This window comes from Callorhinus ursinus, unplaced genomic scaffold (genome assembly GCF_003265705.2).
Source record: "Callorhinus ursinus isolate GAN/ISIS: 27379988/994484 unplaced genomic scaffold, GSC_fseal_2.0 scaffold73, whole genome shotgun sequence".
NCBI classification, from domain to species: domain Eukaryota; kingdom Metazoa; phylum Chordata; class Mammalia; order Carnivora; family Otariidae; genus Callorhinus; species Callorhinus ursinus.
Window position 1 is genome coordinate 3,733,480 of NW_027397135.1, and position 18,123 is coordinate 3,751,602.

The following is an 18,123-nucleotide window of genomic DNA, read 5'->3' on the forward strand; positions in this document are numbered from 1 at the left end:
CCTACAGATACAATCTATATGTGCTACATATGAGATACACTGTATTTCATCAAAGCTAAGATGCTATTGATCTAAAGAAGCAACATTATTTTAGGTCCCACTAAGAATGACAATACTTACCACTTTCCACTTACACTTAAAAAGAAGTCTCTGAGACTTACTTACATACATTTTATCATGCCTCACACTAGCACTTGCACAAAAAGGAAAATATAAGGCAAAATAATTTTATTCAGAGATCCCTGAAACCTCCTCACAACCACGTCTTCACCAACAGCGACTTGTGAAACACTACAGATTGTAAGATACGTTCCAATTTCAGAAGTGGGAAAGGATGTACAACTTAGAGTAGACAAATAGGGTAATAGAACAGATACGTTTTGGGTAATTCTGCCATTTGTCAAACACCTGTGCCATGGCAAACATGGTTTAAGTGCTATGTATCTGCTCCGTCATGGAGTTCTTGATATAAAATGGGATTGGATAATGAAATTGGGCTTGCATAAAGACAAACACCTAAATACCTAAGCTGGATTCAAACCCAGTCTATGATCTTAAACACAAAGGAAAACTACCCCAAACCAAACACAAATATGTGCATGTATGCTTAAATACATTTATCTTTTGACATTACTGAGGCTCTTACTAAAACCAGAGACCTCTTCATTCCAAAGGCAACCTGTCTGAATTTCTGTTCAAATGGCTCTCTGTGCTGACGGCATAGGGAGTTGCAAAGCATCCCTTGGCCAGTAGGAGAAATAGGGAGGGAGCCATGTCCTGGGTGTGGGCAAGACTCTCTCAGCAGATCTTCCCATAAGGAAACAGAAGCAGGAGACAAAAATGACATGAGGGCACATACATATTGGGGCCATTATGTTTTCATGGTCTATTCCTATTCTAAGTGTCCACACACAAGGGGAAAACAATGAACCAACCTAAACTTGCCCATAACTATGGGGTATTAAGAAGGAATCTGACAGATCATTTATTCAACTATTTTATTTCACAGATAAAAACAAAGAGGCCCAGAGAGGTCAGGGAAAGTTCAAGGAGCCAGTTAATTTGTGGCAGAGCGGAGAATGGAACTTAACTGAGGTCTACATGTATTTTTGAAAATAACTCATAAACTGGTTTTAAGAAGAGGATCATCAGAAGCCATATGCCAATGGAGTTCTATTTGAATTTTCTGAAATTATACTTTGAAACCCAAGAAAAGACCATTATGATGGGCTAATACAACCAACATCATATTGGGGTGTGCTCAGAGGTGATTACTGAGCGAAACTGTAATCTGGCCCTACTTGTGAGAGACGTTTAGTTGTGTCACATACGAAGTATCATGGCAGCTGTGTTTCAGCTCATTGGGGGATCTGTTTTCAGAGCCCACTCCAAGGAGAAAGTGCCTCTTCTAGCCAAAAGAGGTAACTCCCACCTTCCCGACCAATCCTCCCTGTCTGAAGAAGAACCTTGACCCCACAGAGTGAATGCACTTCTTTGCCAAAGAGGAGGCTGGTGAGGGCCCCTCACAGAAAGTCTGTGGCCCACAGTTTACGACCATTCCAAAGATCAGACACCAAGAGCCCAGTTCAAACCAGGCCCATCAAAGAAAGAAGTGGATCTCAAGGAACCAGAACCGCTCCCTAGCCCCACTGTCTGGGGCCTTCCCCAGTTCATGAAGGAAGAGCTTCTGTGTATAAAGAAGTATTTATACTGCATACAGTTTTCATCACAGATGAAAACTTCTAACAAATTCTTAGGTATTCATTTGGGAACCTCCAAGTCAAAACTACTTCCAGACACATGATCAAGAAAATGCAGGCTCCCAGTTAGGGACAGCATACCCCACCTGCTTGTTCGAGTCAAGATGCTCATGTGCAAAAGAATGGATTCATACAGAACCCATGTTCACCCAAAGGGTGAACAGATCCCTGATAAATTTTGTGGTTTTTTTTAACATTTATTTATTTGAGAGAGAAAGAAAGAAAGAGCATGAGCGGGGGGGAAGGGGTGGAGGGAGAGGGAGAAGCAGACTCCCCCCCTGAGCAGGGAGCCCAATGCCAACACAGGGCTCGATCCCAGGACCCTGGGATCATGACCCGAGATGAAGGCAGATGCTTCACCGACTGAGCCACCCAGGCTCCCCTAGAATTTCGTTTTTAAGAGAGCTGAATTTTGTTCAGTGGTATCACAGTGTTTTACCATTACCTGTAATGAAGGTATAACTCATTAAACAAATGTTTAATCTTTATTAACAGAGGTTTAAAAACCATAATTTGTAAGTCTGCTAATTGTTCGTCTCTGTCTCAGTCATAAACCGTACTTCAGAAAATGACCTCTATTGCACAAGAAAATATAATGGCCAGGATTAAGATATCTGAGTAATTTTTATTGTTGTTGTTCATTATTTCTGCACAGATGTAAATGCATTTTATGCAAATGATTATGAAATTCCTTCAAAATGTAAATTTAACTTAAATGATGCTAACGGGCTCTCCAGCGCTCCCCTACACAGGACGATTTCTGTCACTGAATGGGGCACGAACGCCGTGCCCTGAACTGCCTGAACTACCTCCTTCAACAGCCTCACACTGAAAGGAAACCAAATGACCAGGATTTTAGGCAGTGATTTTAAACCTAGTGATGGTTCAACAGCGGCAATGAAGATACCCCGGAGGGCCGCACCACCCTCTCACTAATGAGGCGACCAGTGTCTTTAGGTCTTCATGGGAGGGGCACTTAGTAAGCACCCTGCTTGGCAGAGACCCACGGCAGGTTGAACCGATGGACTAATCACACAGGCCGGAGTCAAATGGGCTGGAAGAATCTGGAGACTTGTGGCTCCGAGGAATGTAATTCATGCAGAAAAGCGTTGTCAGAGCAAGGCCAGGAAACCTCGTGGGAAGAAAGCAAAATAAACAGTTCAACAAAGAAAACAAAGAAGGGCCAATAGCCTTTTCTAAAGCTTGAGTACACTGAGCCTTCAGTGGGGACCTCGGACAAAGGCCTCATCAAAGAACGCCCTTGCAAAGCAAACAGACCAAGAAGGATGTTTCTTTCCGATACACTTGGAGGGGGGGTAGACTCCACTTCTCATGCCTTGCAATTCAGCTTCCACATACCTCCCTCCTCCCAACAAATGGAGAAACAGCAGACAACAATAAGCAAAATAACTGAAAAGTCCTATGTCTGCCTGGGTCAAAAGACGGGGCACGGCGGGGAGATTAGCCCAAATTCCATATGGTGCAACATACCTTCTGACTGTTCTCCAGATCACAGGAGGGCCTTCGCCGGCTCATGAGCTGCCAGCTCAGACCCACATAGCCTGCGAGCCCCATTCTAGAGGATGAAGACAGACTTGCGACATGCTCAAGGATTCCACGTAGAAAATCCTCTTGCACGGACAGCATAGGACTTTCTCCGACTCGGAGAGAAGCCCTCCAGAGGCTTCGAGCTGCCTTTTCCAGGATTTTGGACCCCTGCTTCCAGCCTCCACCCCCACCATTCCCGATTTCCACTGTAACGTTGACTTAGATTGTTGGTCTCTCAATACCTGTGTATCTCAATACATGTGTATCACTGCATCCTGAAATCCAGTCTGAGGTGACCAGATTTTGATCATTAAAACAAGATTAAAATACTTTAGACTGACCTTCTCTTCCCCTCTTGACTACTTCCATTAAGATGGAAAATGGAAGATCATGGTGGACTAATCCCAAGGACAAACTGAAAGTACTACACGGAAAAGGGACAGAAGTGAGCTGTGTGTGTGCATATAATACAGAATATATATGATTTGTATAGTAAAATAATGAAATACGTAGAATATTTACTTTAAATAAATAAATCCAATAAACATATTAGGTAACATAAATAGTATATTCCAAAATAGAGTTGACTTGAACAATCCAGGTTTGAGATGTGCACATTCACTTACACCCAGATTTTTTGGGTAAAACAGTACTGTAAACATATTTTCTCTTATGATTTTCTTAGTAGCATTTTCTTTTCTCTAGTTTATTTCACTGTAAGAATACAGTATATAACACACACAACATAAAAAATACGTGTTAACTGTTTATGTTATTGTTAAGGCTTCTGGTCAACCACAGGCCAGTTAGCAATTAGGTCTTCAGGGAGTCAACAGTTATACACGGATTTTTGATTGCAGTCGGTAGGGGGGGTCAGTGCCCCTAACCCCCACATTGTTCAAGGGCCAACTGTAATTCTAAGATTAATCTGTTCTATACCAGGCAAATATGATATGAGAAACCTTTTAAAATCAGAGCCCCTTTTAGAGCTCTCATAGCCTTTGTTACTGATTGACAATTTTGAATTTGTGTCTGAAAACTTTCACTGGTGTGCATGGTTTATGTTGAAAACAAAGTAGGCTAGGAATATGGGAATTTTGTTCTATGGGGGAGCCAATGACTCCATTGAATAGAGGCAAGAAGCATTTTAGTAAGCCCGGAAGGCTTTCTTTGGACTCTCTCTTAAAAATGGAAATCATATTCAAGCAACATGCTTTGGTGATTTGTTTTGCAAATGAGGCAGGTCATTTAGCTGCCAACGCCTCCCCCCTGCCAGCCCCCTATAATAGAGACGCTGTTCATTTCTGATGAACTTGGCAAAATTTGGATACTACTTGAACGTAGTGAGAAAAGGATTGGTGGTTCTCTGGTTAGGGCCTAATTCTTTCCCAGGCGTCAGGAGACATACATTAGCCTTGTCAGGCCCTAGGGATCACTTTGTGTGCACGGGGTTAACGTAATTCCTTCAGGCAGAGCTCTGACTACATGGGGTTGACGGGGCCTGGGGCCTGGTGAGGTTGGGGTCCCTTAGGAGCAGTTCACAGGTAAGACTACTGACTAGTGCTGCAGGCTTCTCAGAGGTGAACCTCTAAAAGAATTCCTTCAGTTGCAATTCTACAGACACACAATGCATTTTGGTACTAGTTTAGATTGTCAGATGGAAGCGAAACTCCCTATTCCCTTTGAGCGGTCCCACCCAAGAACTTTTTAAGGAATCTGTAATCTCTCCGAAGCTACCTAAGAAAGTTTTAAATATCTATAACTTATAAACATGGGAGAGGATACATAACCCAGAATATTAAGTGACTGGATTTCAGAGAATCTAGGGGTTTAGATTACAGACCTTTATTTTTTTTTCTTTCCTGGCCATGCACTCAAATGCCCTAAAGGCTGTTTCTGCCATCTCTTACCCTTTTCTCTACATTCTTTTCTTCCTCTGTGTGTGTGGAGAGAAACAGAGACAGAAAGGAGGGGAAAGGCAGAGGTGCAGGGGAGAGGTCTAGCATTGCACCTGACGTTTTTCTAAACACCAGACTTACAAAAACCAATGCACCATCACCAACTCAGCTGGGTTAGCGAAGGAGGAAAGCACGGCAACGTAAGCCATGGGACCAACTCGTTAATTTTTACCCAGGTGCATTCCAATGATGCCTTTACGAATCTGACTTGTCTTTCACAAAGATCACACAAAGACTAAAAATGGTCAAGATTTTGCTTTTCAGAGTTCTTTTCAATACAGTGATCTAATGAACGTGCTGCCCAGACAGCCCTTCTTTAGGACTCAGAGGATGCGTTTCTAAACTGACCTTGTCCCTGCTAATTCCTTTTAGTGTGCTTAGTTCCCTCGCATCACCAAAGATGCACAAATCTAGCTAATTTGTTGCTTAGGATTCAGAAAGTGAGCGAGCAGGTTTCTGGAAACAAGTCTGCGCCCATTTTATTTTTTGATGTATGAATTTCGCTGGGAGCAGGGATGGGGGGTGCGACAGTAACAAAAAGAAATGAATGACAGGCACGCCTGTGTCATGGGCCTTTCTTCCCCTGGGGAAAGGTCTGAAATGAACTCAGCGTGCTGTGCTGCTATAGGAAATGGCATGTCTTTGTTTAGTCGGAAAAAGCGGGTTCTGTTACCTAAGCGAAGGAGAGAGGACCGCATAGGAAGAGCTGCTGGCCCCTTCCGTTTGGCCGGTCATCATCCCACGAGACTCACCCCAAAGTGTCTTCCCTTTGGGACAAATGCTGTTAAAGTTCAATTTTCTCAAACACATATGTTGAAAAATAAATAAAACCGTGGCAGTAAATTTCTGTTTTCTTTGAAGCCAGGCTTAACATGAGTGGAAGCATTGTACTCAGAGAAAAAAAGTCTGTTACAGTCCAGTACCCCCCAGGCCCCTGCAACAGGTTTGACAGCAGGCTCTATAGAGCCGGCGGCTTCCGGTTCAGTGACCGTGAATACCTCCAGTCAATATCTGCTCCCGGACCTGACTGCTGAGCACAGCACAAAGAACACAGGAATTTTATCCAAGAAGCGGCCGCTCAGACTCTGTGAATATGCACCGTAATTAGGGCCTGCTTTCTCCGTAGCCGATGACCGAATTCAGTATTTCAGTCATTAGAAATCCTGCAAGACAGAAATAAGTGTGATGCCCTTTGATATACTTTATTTCATGCTCATTTCTTAATGCAAAGTAAAGTGTGTAGCGGTTGGTCCGAATTTATGCTGCCGGCTCATGAAAATTTTGAAAGTTGAGGAACTGAAACTCACGCACGTTTTCATACTTACACAGGGAACCACGGCTGTAGGCCTAAAGTAGTTCCTGAAAATCAGGCAGGCTTTACATTTTTTCAGTTAAGCCTGAGGAATGATAACCAGACAATAAGAGTTATTTTCTTTTTTGAACTGGACAGGATATGCAATGAAAAATGTTGGGATTAGCAGTAGGAAAGTCTAAGAGTGGAAAATACGGTACATGGCATTTGCTTATTAAAAAAGAAAGAAAAATAAAGCAGAAAAAGGAGACAAAGAGTAGGGCTGGAAAGAAGGCGTTATTTTAGGTCGGCGTTGGCAAAGTTTATCTTTTAGGCTTTGCGGGCCATGTTCTGTCTCAGGTACCCAGTTCAACCAGGCCCTGGATTGCTAAAGCCGCCAGAGACAAGAGTAAACAAGGGACGGTCACTGTGTTCCAATAAAACTTTATTCACAGAAACAGGCCTTGGGCTGTACTAGGCTCATATGCGGTAGTTTGCCAAACTCCATTAGACAGTCTTCACAGAAGACCTCTCTGATAAGGAGACATCAGTGGTGGGAAGTGTATGAAGTGAGGGAGCAAGCCACGGGGCTTGGAAGGAAGAAGGTTCCAGGCAGACACATGTTATGACCTGGTCCAACATGGCTTATGTTCTGTAGAATATACCGCTATAATCACCGATCATTATTTTCCCACGTTTTGATCCGTTCTTCTCCAAATGCGCCCGTTGAGGATTGCCCAACAGGCTTACCAAGTTGACACATCGTAATTTACCAACCCGCTCTCCCTCTGGCTGGATATGTACTCCGTCCAGTCATTTGGTTTCACAAATTCGACGGCAGCAAACACTGATGTGTATCTAAGTTTGCTGGCTCTGGATAGGTTTATTAGGTCAGAAGGCTTATTTATGGCTCTTCACACTGCCATATTTCCTACCTTAGAAATCTGCATAAGACACGGACAGCCGGTGACACTGAGAACTTCCCATCGGGTGTTGTTACAATTGTTTGTGCTCATCCAGCAGGTGCAGACCAGTAAGTGTGCAGTGCTGATTTTCACAAGCAGAGGATGAAAGTCAAGTGTAATAGGGCTGGCGGGAGGGATGTCTGGGGCACGACTTACTCCCAAGCTGTGTAACCTCCCTGCGTCAAGGCCTCCGTATCTTTAGAACGAGGCTGGTCGTGATGACTCCTTCATAGCACCGCTCTAAGTTTAACGTGAGATAATTATGTAAAGTCTCTAAAACTGTGCCTCGCCCATAGTTAAATACTCACAAATGTCACATAAAAGGTATGGTCGCTATATATTTTCTCACGTTGCACTGTCTATTCATGTCTTTTTTTTCCCCTTAGTTTTGAAATTTTGCTCTTCTTTTTAGGTTTTCCATTGAACACTGCTAGTTTCATTAACTTTATTTCCACATAAAGAGCCTGGGAATCAGTAATAAATGTCAAATAAGGTAACTTTGGCCTTTTACAACCAGTAACCGGTTTAATATCAGGGAAGGCATCAGACATCACGAGAGGTACTATAATATAAGTATTAACTTATTAAGCTTTTGATTTTGAGTTCTAAGTGTGCTAGACTTGTTGGCATAAAGGTGATATGCTCTAAAAACAGTAAACAAACAAAAGCAAAGGACAGGTGTTGGCCGTGATCCTGCAGTGGCCTAAGAGGAACAGCTCATTATCATTCCTGAAAATAATTGATTTAGGAGCTACTATGTGTATGGTGTGGATTTGGCCCAGCAAATTCAAGAAAAACCCACACAGATGATCTTTGTACTCAAGAAATACAATTATGCATCTTTTCTATTCTTCTTCTTCTTCTTTTTTTTTTTTTTTTTTGGTGGGGGAGGGCGGTGTGACTGTTTGCCTATATTAGCTCTAGTCATTTGATGGAATCTGTCACTACACTTCACCTGTCCTAATAAGGGTTATGGTAGAGCACTGAAGGGAAAAAGGGACTTTCCTTTGTTAATTTTAAATTGTTCTCTTCAAATCTTCCAGACTGGGTATACCCCCAGATACAAATACAAGGTTTTGCTCAACCTCTGTATTTTACTGAAGGGAATGAAAAGAATGAAACCACTATTATGTGTATGGGCCCAACACAAAGTTGTAAGTAGACAGTTAGGCTGAAGGCTGCTTTTGAATGACTACTGTATGAGCTCCCAATAGGTACAGTACTTTGTACAGCATGCAAGGTGGGGAATTCAGGGAGGGTGGGAAGAAATGAGGGAAGGACACAGAAGAGCAGTACTGGCCAGCTACTTAGCCCTCCTTTGTCTAAGCTTTTATCATAATAACATGTCTTTTCTTCGACCTCTTCTCTCTGGAAAGAAATGTATTTATTCATGCTCCAAACTTGCTACTCATCTTCCTGCTCTCATCCCTAAAAGGCCATCATAATCATGGAGCAAAGCCTTCCTTATTTCCAGTGCCCTCCACAGCTAACACAAGTGACCTGCTGTGCATGGAGTCCTCTCTCCAAGGGCCAAGCCGTGGACCACTTTCAGTAGGAAGAGCACCTCTCCTTAGTTAGGTGGAATCATTCCAGGGACTCGGGCGGCCCCGGAAAGAGCCACATTGACTCAAGTAAGAGAATAAAGAGTTGCTGAATAAGACAGAACCCAAGCACTCACTTCCCCCAAGAGAGAAAAGGTGAAGCTGGTTTTCTGGGACGAATGAGTGAAGTGGATGGTGAAGGGTCACACCCTCTGTCACTGCTGGCTGGGGGCGCAACCCTGTTCACATCCCCAGCTCCAGACACGGGCTGCTCTCGGCTCAGCTGGCAAGAAGGTCTGTGGGGCTTGAATGATCATAATGGGTTAGTAACTAAGGATCCTGCTCTGGAAAATGAATTGCAAAGTTCAGTATGAAGCAAATGGACTGTCTGAAATTCAATTCATATGGGTCCATAAATGAGAAAACTGTGGCTCCAAAAAGTTGGGGGTACAAGACAGACATTTCTTCCAAGAGAAAATCCAGACTAAAGGCAGAATTTAAAACTTTATAATTTGGGTATTTACGAATACTCTAAGTCTAGTTTTTAAAAGCGAGCTTCGTTAAATGGATTCAGACACTAATTTTTTTTTTTAAAAAGCCCACACTCAAAATGCAAGAGAAAGAGTACTTTCTTCATTAAGGCGAAAGTAGTCACTTGGAACATATAACTGTACTATGAGGGAGGGGAGCGTAATATGGCAATTGTCTCAATTTCCAAGTGAAATCTGAAAACAAGCAGTACGTTTTAGCCTCAAGAGCACTGTGCACCCCCACAGAATACAATAATGCCTCCTAGAGTTATGCAGAACTGAGCAATGCAAGGCATGGGATACAGAGAAGACCAGGCAGGAAAAATCTGCTCCACTCTGGATACACATTCAGGTTCTGTCATGAATGCTCCAAAAAAAAAAAAAAAAAAATCTCAATAATCTAAGTAAGTGTACTCACTGATATTTTTCCAAAACATTGCACTTTTCTGTATGGCTTCCACACAGACTCTGTGGTCAGGGCAAAGGATTTGAGAGAGTGAGAGACATTTCAATTTATCTTTTGGGCACAGGTCCTGGTGAAGTCAGTAGAGAGTAACTTTCAGAAGAAAAAGGGAAAATTCCCCACCTCCAGTGTTTCTTCATTTCCAAGCTACTTGAATTAAATGAACATAATGCAGGAATCTTACACTTTCTAGGACAACCTTTCCGTGACAACTCAGGAAAAGAAGATGCCTACATCCCACCGTCCCACCTGTAAGCCCGTGAATCTAAAGTCATGATTTTGAGTTAAGAAAGGAAATACTAAGAAATTCTACTATTATTTCCAGGACGCTTCAAACAATGTGAGTTTCTATGCTCTGTCTACACTGCCTGACCAGGCACTGTGGGTAATGCCCCGAGAGACAGAGGCAGGGTAAGCTTTTAAAGGCACTGCATTTAACAAGCTGGGTTCTTTAACACAAACGTACACATTTCCGTACATATTTATAAGCCCTGGTGGTTATTATTAGGCTGTAATTGTAGTTGTTCTAACACCTAATAAGCCATGGTTGGAAAAACAAAGGCAGGTTAATTTGTGATTTCCTCTACTCATTCAGAGGCAAATTAAGTGTCAAACGGCTAATACGGAACATATTTCATTTTATGAGATTTTAATTTAATTCTGCACCATATCGTTGATGCCTTAATATAGGGTGGTTTATCTAAAAAGAGAAGCAATTTATAAACCTCTTTCAACAGAATCTTTAATGATAGGATATGATAGCTTAATTATCACAGTTCCTGCCATCCTTCTAAACAGAGATCTGCCGGTACTTCCATCATCAACACAAATCCCGTTTTCAAGAGACTTATAATTTTGTTTTTAAACCTGGCACCAGAAGGACAATTATGTGTACAAAATAATGAGAATATCCCCCAATTTTGTCTTGGTATAATTAAAAGTGTTTATCCTAAAAACTCTGTAAGCTCACTTGATCTCATTTTCTAGAAGACAGTTACAGAGAGAGCGTTTTGGAACCTGAGTTCTAGATAAAACCATTTTACTTTTCCAGGATACTGCTTTATGGCTCAGCAAAGATGTCTAGATTTCAGCAATGAAACCATCCTGGCCCAGATGACCCTCCGCTCCCAAAATGATCACAGGCGTCTACTCCTAGCAGCACCTCAGAAGGTGCAAAAGCAAGGAAGGGGTTCGTGATTGAGCGAGGCCAGTGTTTCTTGGGCCCCCACTGCCTCGAATGCTAACTCCCAGCACTTGTTTAGAGCCCGGGACTCGGAAGACTGCTCACACTTTTAGGACTTCATTGAACTCCTCCTGCAATTTGGAGAGTCCGGTAAGGAAGAAAACCACATTTCCAGGGGATGAAACCGCTCCACGCAAGAGTAGGTTAGCAGAGTTCCCAGAACAGGTAAGTGTAAATAAAGCAAGCGTGGGGGGATTGGAGCTGTCCTGCTCATCCAGTCTCCCGATGGACAACGTTTTCCAAGGGGCCTAGCCGGGTGCTGGGCACTGCCGGCCAACGAGCAGGAAACCACCAGGAAAGGGGGTATGCACCACAGTGAAGGCTCACGTGGGGTGCTCCGAGGAACAGCCTCGGAAACACCAGCAGAAATGATGTTTGAATTAGGCCTTGAGGATGAGGAGTTGAAGCAGAAGTTGGCCATGCAGCAAGGGAGGGCCACTGAGGGCGATGCGGAGAGAATGTCCTGTTACAAAGGCGCACGGGAGAGATGGGCCGTACCCTCCTGGAGCCAAGTGCAAAGCCCAGGTTCTCCACCTACAACCCTCCTAGGGCTAGCAGTCCTGGGGGGCCGCAGGCCCACCTCCTCACTACGCTCTGCCCACGGCAATGATGCTCCGAAGCCTCCAGGACTCTCCTGTGGGCCTCGGGATGGTCGACTAGCCTGACATTGTGAATTTTGGTAACAGTCCATTTAGGCAGCTAGAGAACCATTTAGTCAATTGTGTGAAAGTACCCGAAGGCCTGGCCGGAAAAGCAGGAAGTCCCTAAAACCTATAAAAATTCCAGCTCAGCAGTCATACCTGAAATGTAACCCCTAACCCCCAGGACTTTCCAAACTTGACCTGCCTCATCTTGTGGTGTCTTTATCACAGGTGAGCTAATACTGAAGGTACAGTGATCAGGGCCCAGAATACAATGTGTGGGCTACATGAGGGCTTGCTATTGTTGTATTCTGCCAAAGAACCAAGACTTGGGATTTTTAACAGTTAAATTCATATTTGCATTTAATAACAAGGCAAACTGTAATGAACCCATAGGAACTAGGTCATTCGATCATATAAACTCATTTTTTGGGGAAGTTTCTCTGTAACAGGATTTTGGGAAGCACAAAGAACTCTGAAATTCCACAGAAAATCTGATTTAAATTACCACGTCACAGAGACTGGAGTCTGGGAGGAATCAGCCATGTGCATCTCCAAAGCTGGTCTGGTCCTTGCTGGCTCTGTACCACGGGGCAGAGCCTCGTCGAGGACCTTTGTGGGCCCATCTGCCCCGCAAAGCCTCCATACCACAGGGGTGAATTACACGGCAGGTTTCAGCCTGAATTTGGAATGTCCTTCCCTTTTGGTATACGGGTTTTTAACTGGCCTCATGGTTTTATTTGAGTATATTTTTAGCAGGCTTCAGAACCCTGTGAACACTTCCTTGTGTTCCAGTGAAAAATCAAAGAGTAAGTCACAAGTTTCTGTATTCCCTCTCTATAAATACCCACTTCTCCTTTAATGCTCATGGAAGTCTGCAACACAGATTTATTACTTACCTCCAGGCAAATCTGCTCTGAAATTACAATTCAATAATGGGGGATGGATCCAAAAAACTGTTGGTAAAATATTATATGTGTACGTGGGCATGTAGTTACGGCTGTTAATATCAATTAATTCTGTTCACAGAGGAAGACTTGTTTTAAAACAACTTCATTTTTCTTTGGCATATACGTAATTACACAGCTTAACTAATGGCCATGGAGACACAATCTACCATCTAAATAACCAGCATTATTCTTCAAAGTATTATTTGTGCTTTTCTAACTTTACTGTCTCAGAATGCAGGGTGATTACCAGATCTGACTAAATGTATACATCAAGGCCATGAGGAAAGGGTGGCCCCTCCCAGACGCTGGCTCCAGTAATTACAGTTCCAGACGGTCCTCCGGACATGACGATAAGAGAATATCACCTTAGTGTGGAAGTCTGCTACTCTTTTTACCCCCAACCTGGGTGAGATAATATTTGTTTCCACAAAATGCTCTGCTTTCTTTTCTAATGTACGTGATCACCATCATTCTTTCCCTTTATCTTTGTGTAAATCACGCACTTGATCATGGGTGCCATTCTGTTTGGGAGACAGTTCCATCAATCAAGTCCCTGTCGCCGTGCACACCATGGGGGCCCTGAAAATTCACCATGAAAATTTCATGACAATTCGTTGTGCTCGCTGGGACAGGAAGGACTTCCGGGTAACGGGAACATTAGCATGAAAAACTTCAAACCCAATCTCTCCCAGATACATATTCTCTGAGGGGTAAGTTTCCATTAGACCTCGACTGTTTAATTTAGTATTTACAGCCCACAGAACACACATCAGCAAAATATATAGTGAATACTTGCCAGCCACCTAGTGTGACAGGCATTCTTCAGGAAGCAATGGGGATCTGCTTCAGTGAGTCCAGGAACAGACAGGCTTGCCATATTTCAAAAGTAAATCTTACACTCCTACCACATCTTCAAAGCCCGGGAGGCTCACCGTTAACAAAACGTCGTGGGACAGGAAGAGCTCGTGCTCGGTTCTGCTTCGTTAAGGGGTAAAGTTTTACTACTTACACATGCAGTGGAGGAATTGGAGACGGGTCATAATGGTAACGCCCCTCATGATGTCTTGCATCGATTGGTACGGGAGGGTGGAATGCAGGAAAGAGATGAGAAGGGTCTGAAACAGAAAGAAAATCCAGCATGTATAAAAGGAACGCTCTGAAACAGAATCCCAGCCCCTGACACCACACCGCGCTTCTGCCTTCACAATGTAGGCCCGGTCCACTTTCGAGAATCTGTGGAAACACTCTTCCAAGTTCATTAGGAGGCCACAGGGGACCCCAGAAGTATGACCAAGCACCTCGTACCTGTGCCCCCAAGGACATGGGGGTGAGGAATGCTGTGACAACCCACACGGAAAAACAAGAAAGGGGAATAAGGCATGTCCCATCCTGAAGGGAAGGGTAAAGGGAGCGACAAAAGCAAAAGAAACAGATTTCAAGACACACATTTCCTTCTATAATTGTACTGTCAATGGAAATTTAGACAAAGATGTAATATAAATACTAGTTTTGTTTCTCTCATATCCATGATGCTTCATAAAAGAAAGTCTTTTTTTTAAAGTCCCTGCTAGAATCCATGGGTCTATTATATACATGTATGTCTGCTGTCATAGATATGCATGGTACACACACACACACACACACACACACACACACACACGATTTTAACATTCAAATGCACACTCCCCTCCTTCCTGTCCTGGGTCAGGCCTCCACAGTCCTGACACAAGCACAAGGACAGCAAATCTACAGGTTAGTCAGAGAAATGGGCTAACGGGGCTGGAGGAGGTGAGCAGACCCTCTCACACTGACAGGGGAAGGCTGGGAGCAAAGGAAGGCCCCCACCCTGACATTCACCTTGGACCCAGACTGGCCTCCCCCTGTTGGGCTCAGGCTGGGGTTAGCGTTCCCTGGGCTCCTCCTATGTGTGTGCTACCTCAGATAGTTCCTCAACTCCACTGACTAGAGTAACTTAAGCGGACCGTCTCTGACAAATCTGAACATCAAGGTTTTTGTTTTTGTTTTTTTTTCTAAATAGTGATCCACTGTAAAAACCTGAAGAGAATTTTGCCAGATTTTAACATGAGAAGCTTGGTTGATCCCAAGTTTCTCCCCAAGTTTTAGGAAGCAAAGGGACGGAGTGAAGGTATGGCTCCACGGCCGTGAGCCTTGCATTACAGCATATACGCCGAAGCCTCTCTTCACATACTGCCTTCCACACACGCATGAAGCCATCCTGCTGCTATTGCCCGAAAAGAGTCCCAGGGATTGATGTGCACACCAAAGGCGCCTCAGGAGGGCTTCCAGCGTTTTCTAAAAGTCTGAAGGTTTTGCTAGACCTGAGGTAGACGGTAGTACAGACGATCTAAATGAGGCCCTGCAAACGGGTTCTGAGTTGCATCTGGAAGAAGGGACACAGAACCTCCAGGTGGGGGTGAGGGGCTGTGCCAAACACGGACCAGGCGTGACCCACCCCCGCACCATGGATGTGCACACGTCCCCATGTCTGAGTGGTGTGTGTGTGTGTGTGTGTGTGGAATTCAGGTGTTTTTCCTTTTCCTCCCTATACATTTCTCTTTCTCCTAAATTTTCTTCAACAAGCATCTTTTAGAATGTCAACATAACAAGTTTTTTTTAAAAAAAATTATGAAATCTTACTTCCCTTGTTCGAACTTTGCCCTTGCTTCCTTCCTTTGAGAATCGACCAGTAAGGTTAGGAGGAAAATAAATAAAATAAGAGTGAAAAACTATTGACACCGCATTGACAGAACCAAGGCAGTGCCCGAAGCTATGGGTCCACCAGATGTAGAACCTTTCTTGGAAAACCTCTAGGACTGGGAGAGGAATGTCGTAACAAAAAGGCTTTCTGACTGTATCCAGGGCTGCTGGTAAGATAAAGGAGGGAGAAGAGGAATCATTGTGGGGCCCGGCTAGTCACTGTGATACTACCAAGAACAGCCATGCTGGAAACTGAACGGGTGAAGGATTTCCAACCACCTCATCACTTGCCACAATATACACTGTATAAATTCCACACAAGAAAAAAATCAATTCTATTTTAAGTGCACTGCTTAGGACTTAATATTAAAGGATGTTGGCATCTTTTGTAATGCAAATCTTGATGGCTGGCATGCTAAGTTTGAAAGTTGATCCAGCACTGCTGTCAAATTCAGTCTGGGCGTCCCGTGAGTCAGTCATCCTGCAGAGCCAAAATGTCCAATTTCACTTAACCATTTTCGACGAAAATTATTCATCCTTCCTAAAACAACCTACAATTGAGTGGAGTAATCTTTTTCACTAGTTTGAAAGTCTGACACACGTTCAGTAAATATTTCCAGATTTTGAATTTTGAACCAGGCCTCAATGTGTCAGATTTGAGTCCAGGGTGAGGGGGATGGCCACCAGACGCCGGGGTGGCTCCTTCAGTGGTCGCTGCTCACGTGAACACGCTTGCTTCCCGTGGACTTCAAACTTAGTTCACGTCCATCTGCTCTTGGAAGTCAGAGAAATAAGGCCACGAGCACTGTGTTTCAGTCAAGCATTCATAAAGTCTGACCCACCTCCTGAGGGTTTCTCCCACATATTTTCCAGGGCCGTTTTGAGGGACATTGTGACAAACACATCGGAGTTGGAAGATCTTTTCACATCTTCCCTTCCTGGCTCTTGGCTGTGGTCTGTGTGATTTAATTCTCTCCACCAGATAAGTGGGTGTCAATCGTATCTGCTTTTCTCTAGGTGGGTTCAACAATGAATTACAACAAGGCACAAATCCACATTTTTCATATACAAGGGGCTCAAAATGTGTGAATTTATTCCACTTTCAGTATCTGCCTCATACAACCAGGAAGTAACACCCCTTCTCGTCGTTTGAGTTTTGATCATGATGTTGCGCTGATTATGTGCACACAGGGAAAGACCGACCTGTTGATCCTATAAAATCAAGAGTGCACCCGAGCAGCATAAAAATCTCCTCCCTAAGAAAACCTGGAGAGCTGTCATGGACATTTAAAAGGCACCGCCACCTTTTCACTTTAACGAGAAGGTATTTTTACAAGATTTTAATTCACTCTTATTCTTGCCCTCTCTCCTTTCAGAATGAAAGAGAAAATGACCACGCACTGCAAAAACAATTTGAGAGGAAAACGGAAGGCGCAATTATTGGGACATTCATAGTCCTTCCTCACTGTTGCGTCTGATGTCTTGTGAGCTTTAAAGTTCATTCTGACTGAGAGTATGTGTTTATTTATGTCCTAAGGAAATCTGTGGATTCTGCATTCTGGAATTAGGGTAAATAAAGAACAAAAATTAACGGGATTGATCTGATTGGAGCATACACATCTGGTCTTAGTTTAAGCATTTTACTCTTTCTATTTGCTTCCCTCCTGATGCAGCCTGAAATAAGTTCTCTTGGACTGATGAAGTCTGCGCAAACAACTCTTCCTGGTGCGTCCGTGATCAGTGGAGACCACAGCTCCTGAGCTACCTTCCGGAAAAACGCACTGCAACACCCCTCCTGCACTTCGAGACATGCCTGAGCACGGCTTCACGGTATAAACGAAGAATAAAAAAAAAAGAGAGAGAGAGAACGATTCTATCCCGTCCCATCTGTACCATCGCATGACATTAACCCTCACACATTGCTCCCACAGAAAAAAGTACCCAAATCCTCCAAAGCTGGGTGCTTTCCTTGCATCTTGGCCTGTCGTTTGTATGTGGAAGATCGGCAGCATATTCCATCACGGGCCCAAGGAGCTGTCCAAGAAAACCCACACGACAAGAACAGGCGCGTGTCGCTAGCAGCCACCATAATTAACCACCGCGCGGGTGTCTATTTACACACAAGCAGCGCAGCTGTGGAACATCATAACTCAAGTGGATGTGTGCAGAAAGATGCCGCACCGCAGCCCTCTCCTGCTCGGGCCCTTGACAAAACACCGCGTGATGACTTTTCCAAAGTCAGGAGAAAACTGCTGAAGCAGAAGGAAGTGCCACTAAACCTGGCTACCTCCTATTTATCATACAATTTCCTGACTGATGGTTCCACAAACCAGCTGCTAAGTGCTGTGTACTCTACTGTCAGCAAACTAATGGGCTAAATGGAAGACGGGGAGAATAATGTGCAGAACTGGTAGAATCAATTTTACTGAGGGAATTAAAATTCTACCAGGTGGGGGTGAGGCTGCGGAGCCGTGGTAAGCAGTCAACTGTACATGCTTATGGTTGCAAAGATGAT

General features: G+C 43.8%; 1 protein-coding gene across 3 annotated transcripts in view; it reads right to left on the reverse strand.

The window, feature by feature from the left end:
• The window catches only part of GLI3 (GLI family zinc finger 3), a 267,733-nt gene that overhangs the window by 102,093 nt on the left and 147,517 nt on the right, over positions 1-18,123 (reverse strand). For all 3 annotated transcript variants that reach the window (XM_073886897.1, XM_073886896.1, XM_073886898.1), the window contains one exon: positions 13,900-14,005. In XM_073886897.1, the coding sequence (XP_073742998.1) occupies positions 13,900-14,005 (106 nt within the window). The remainder of the gene's footprint in view (positions 1-13,899; positions 14,006-18,123) is intronic.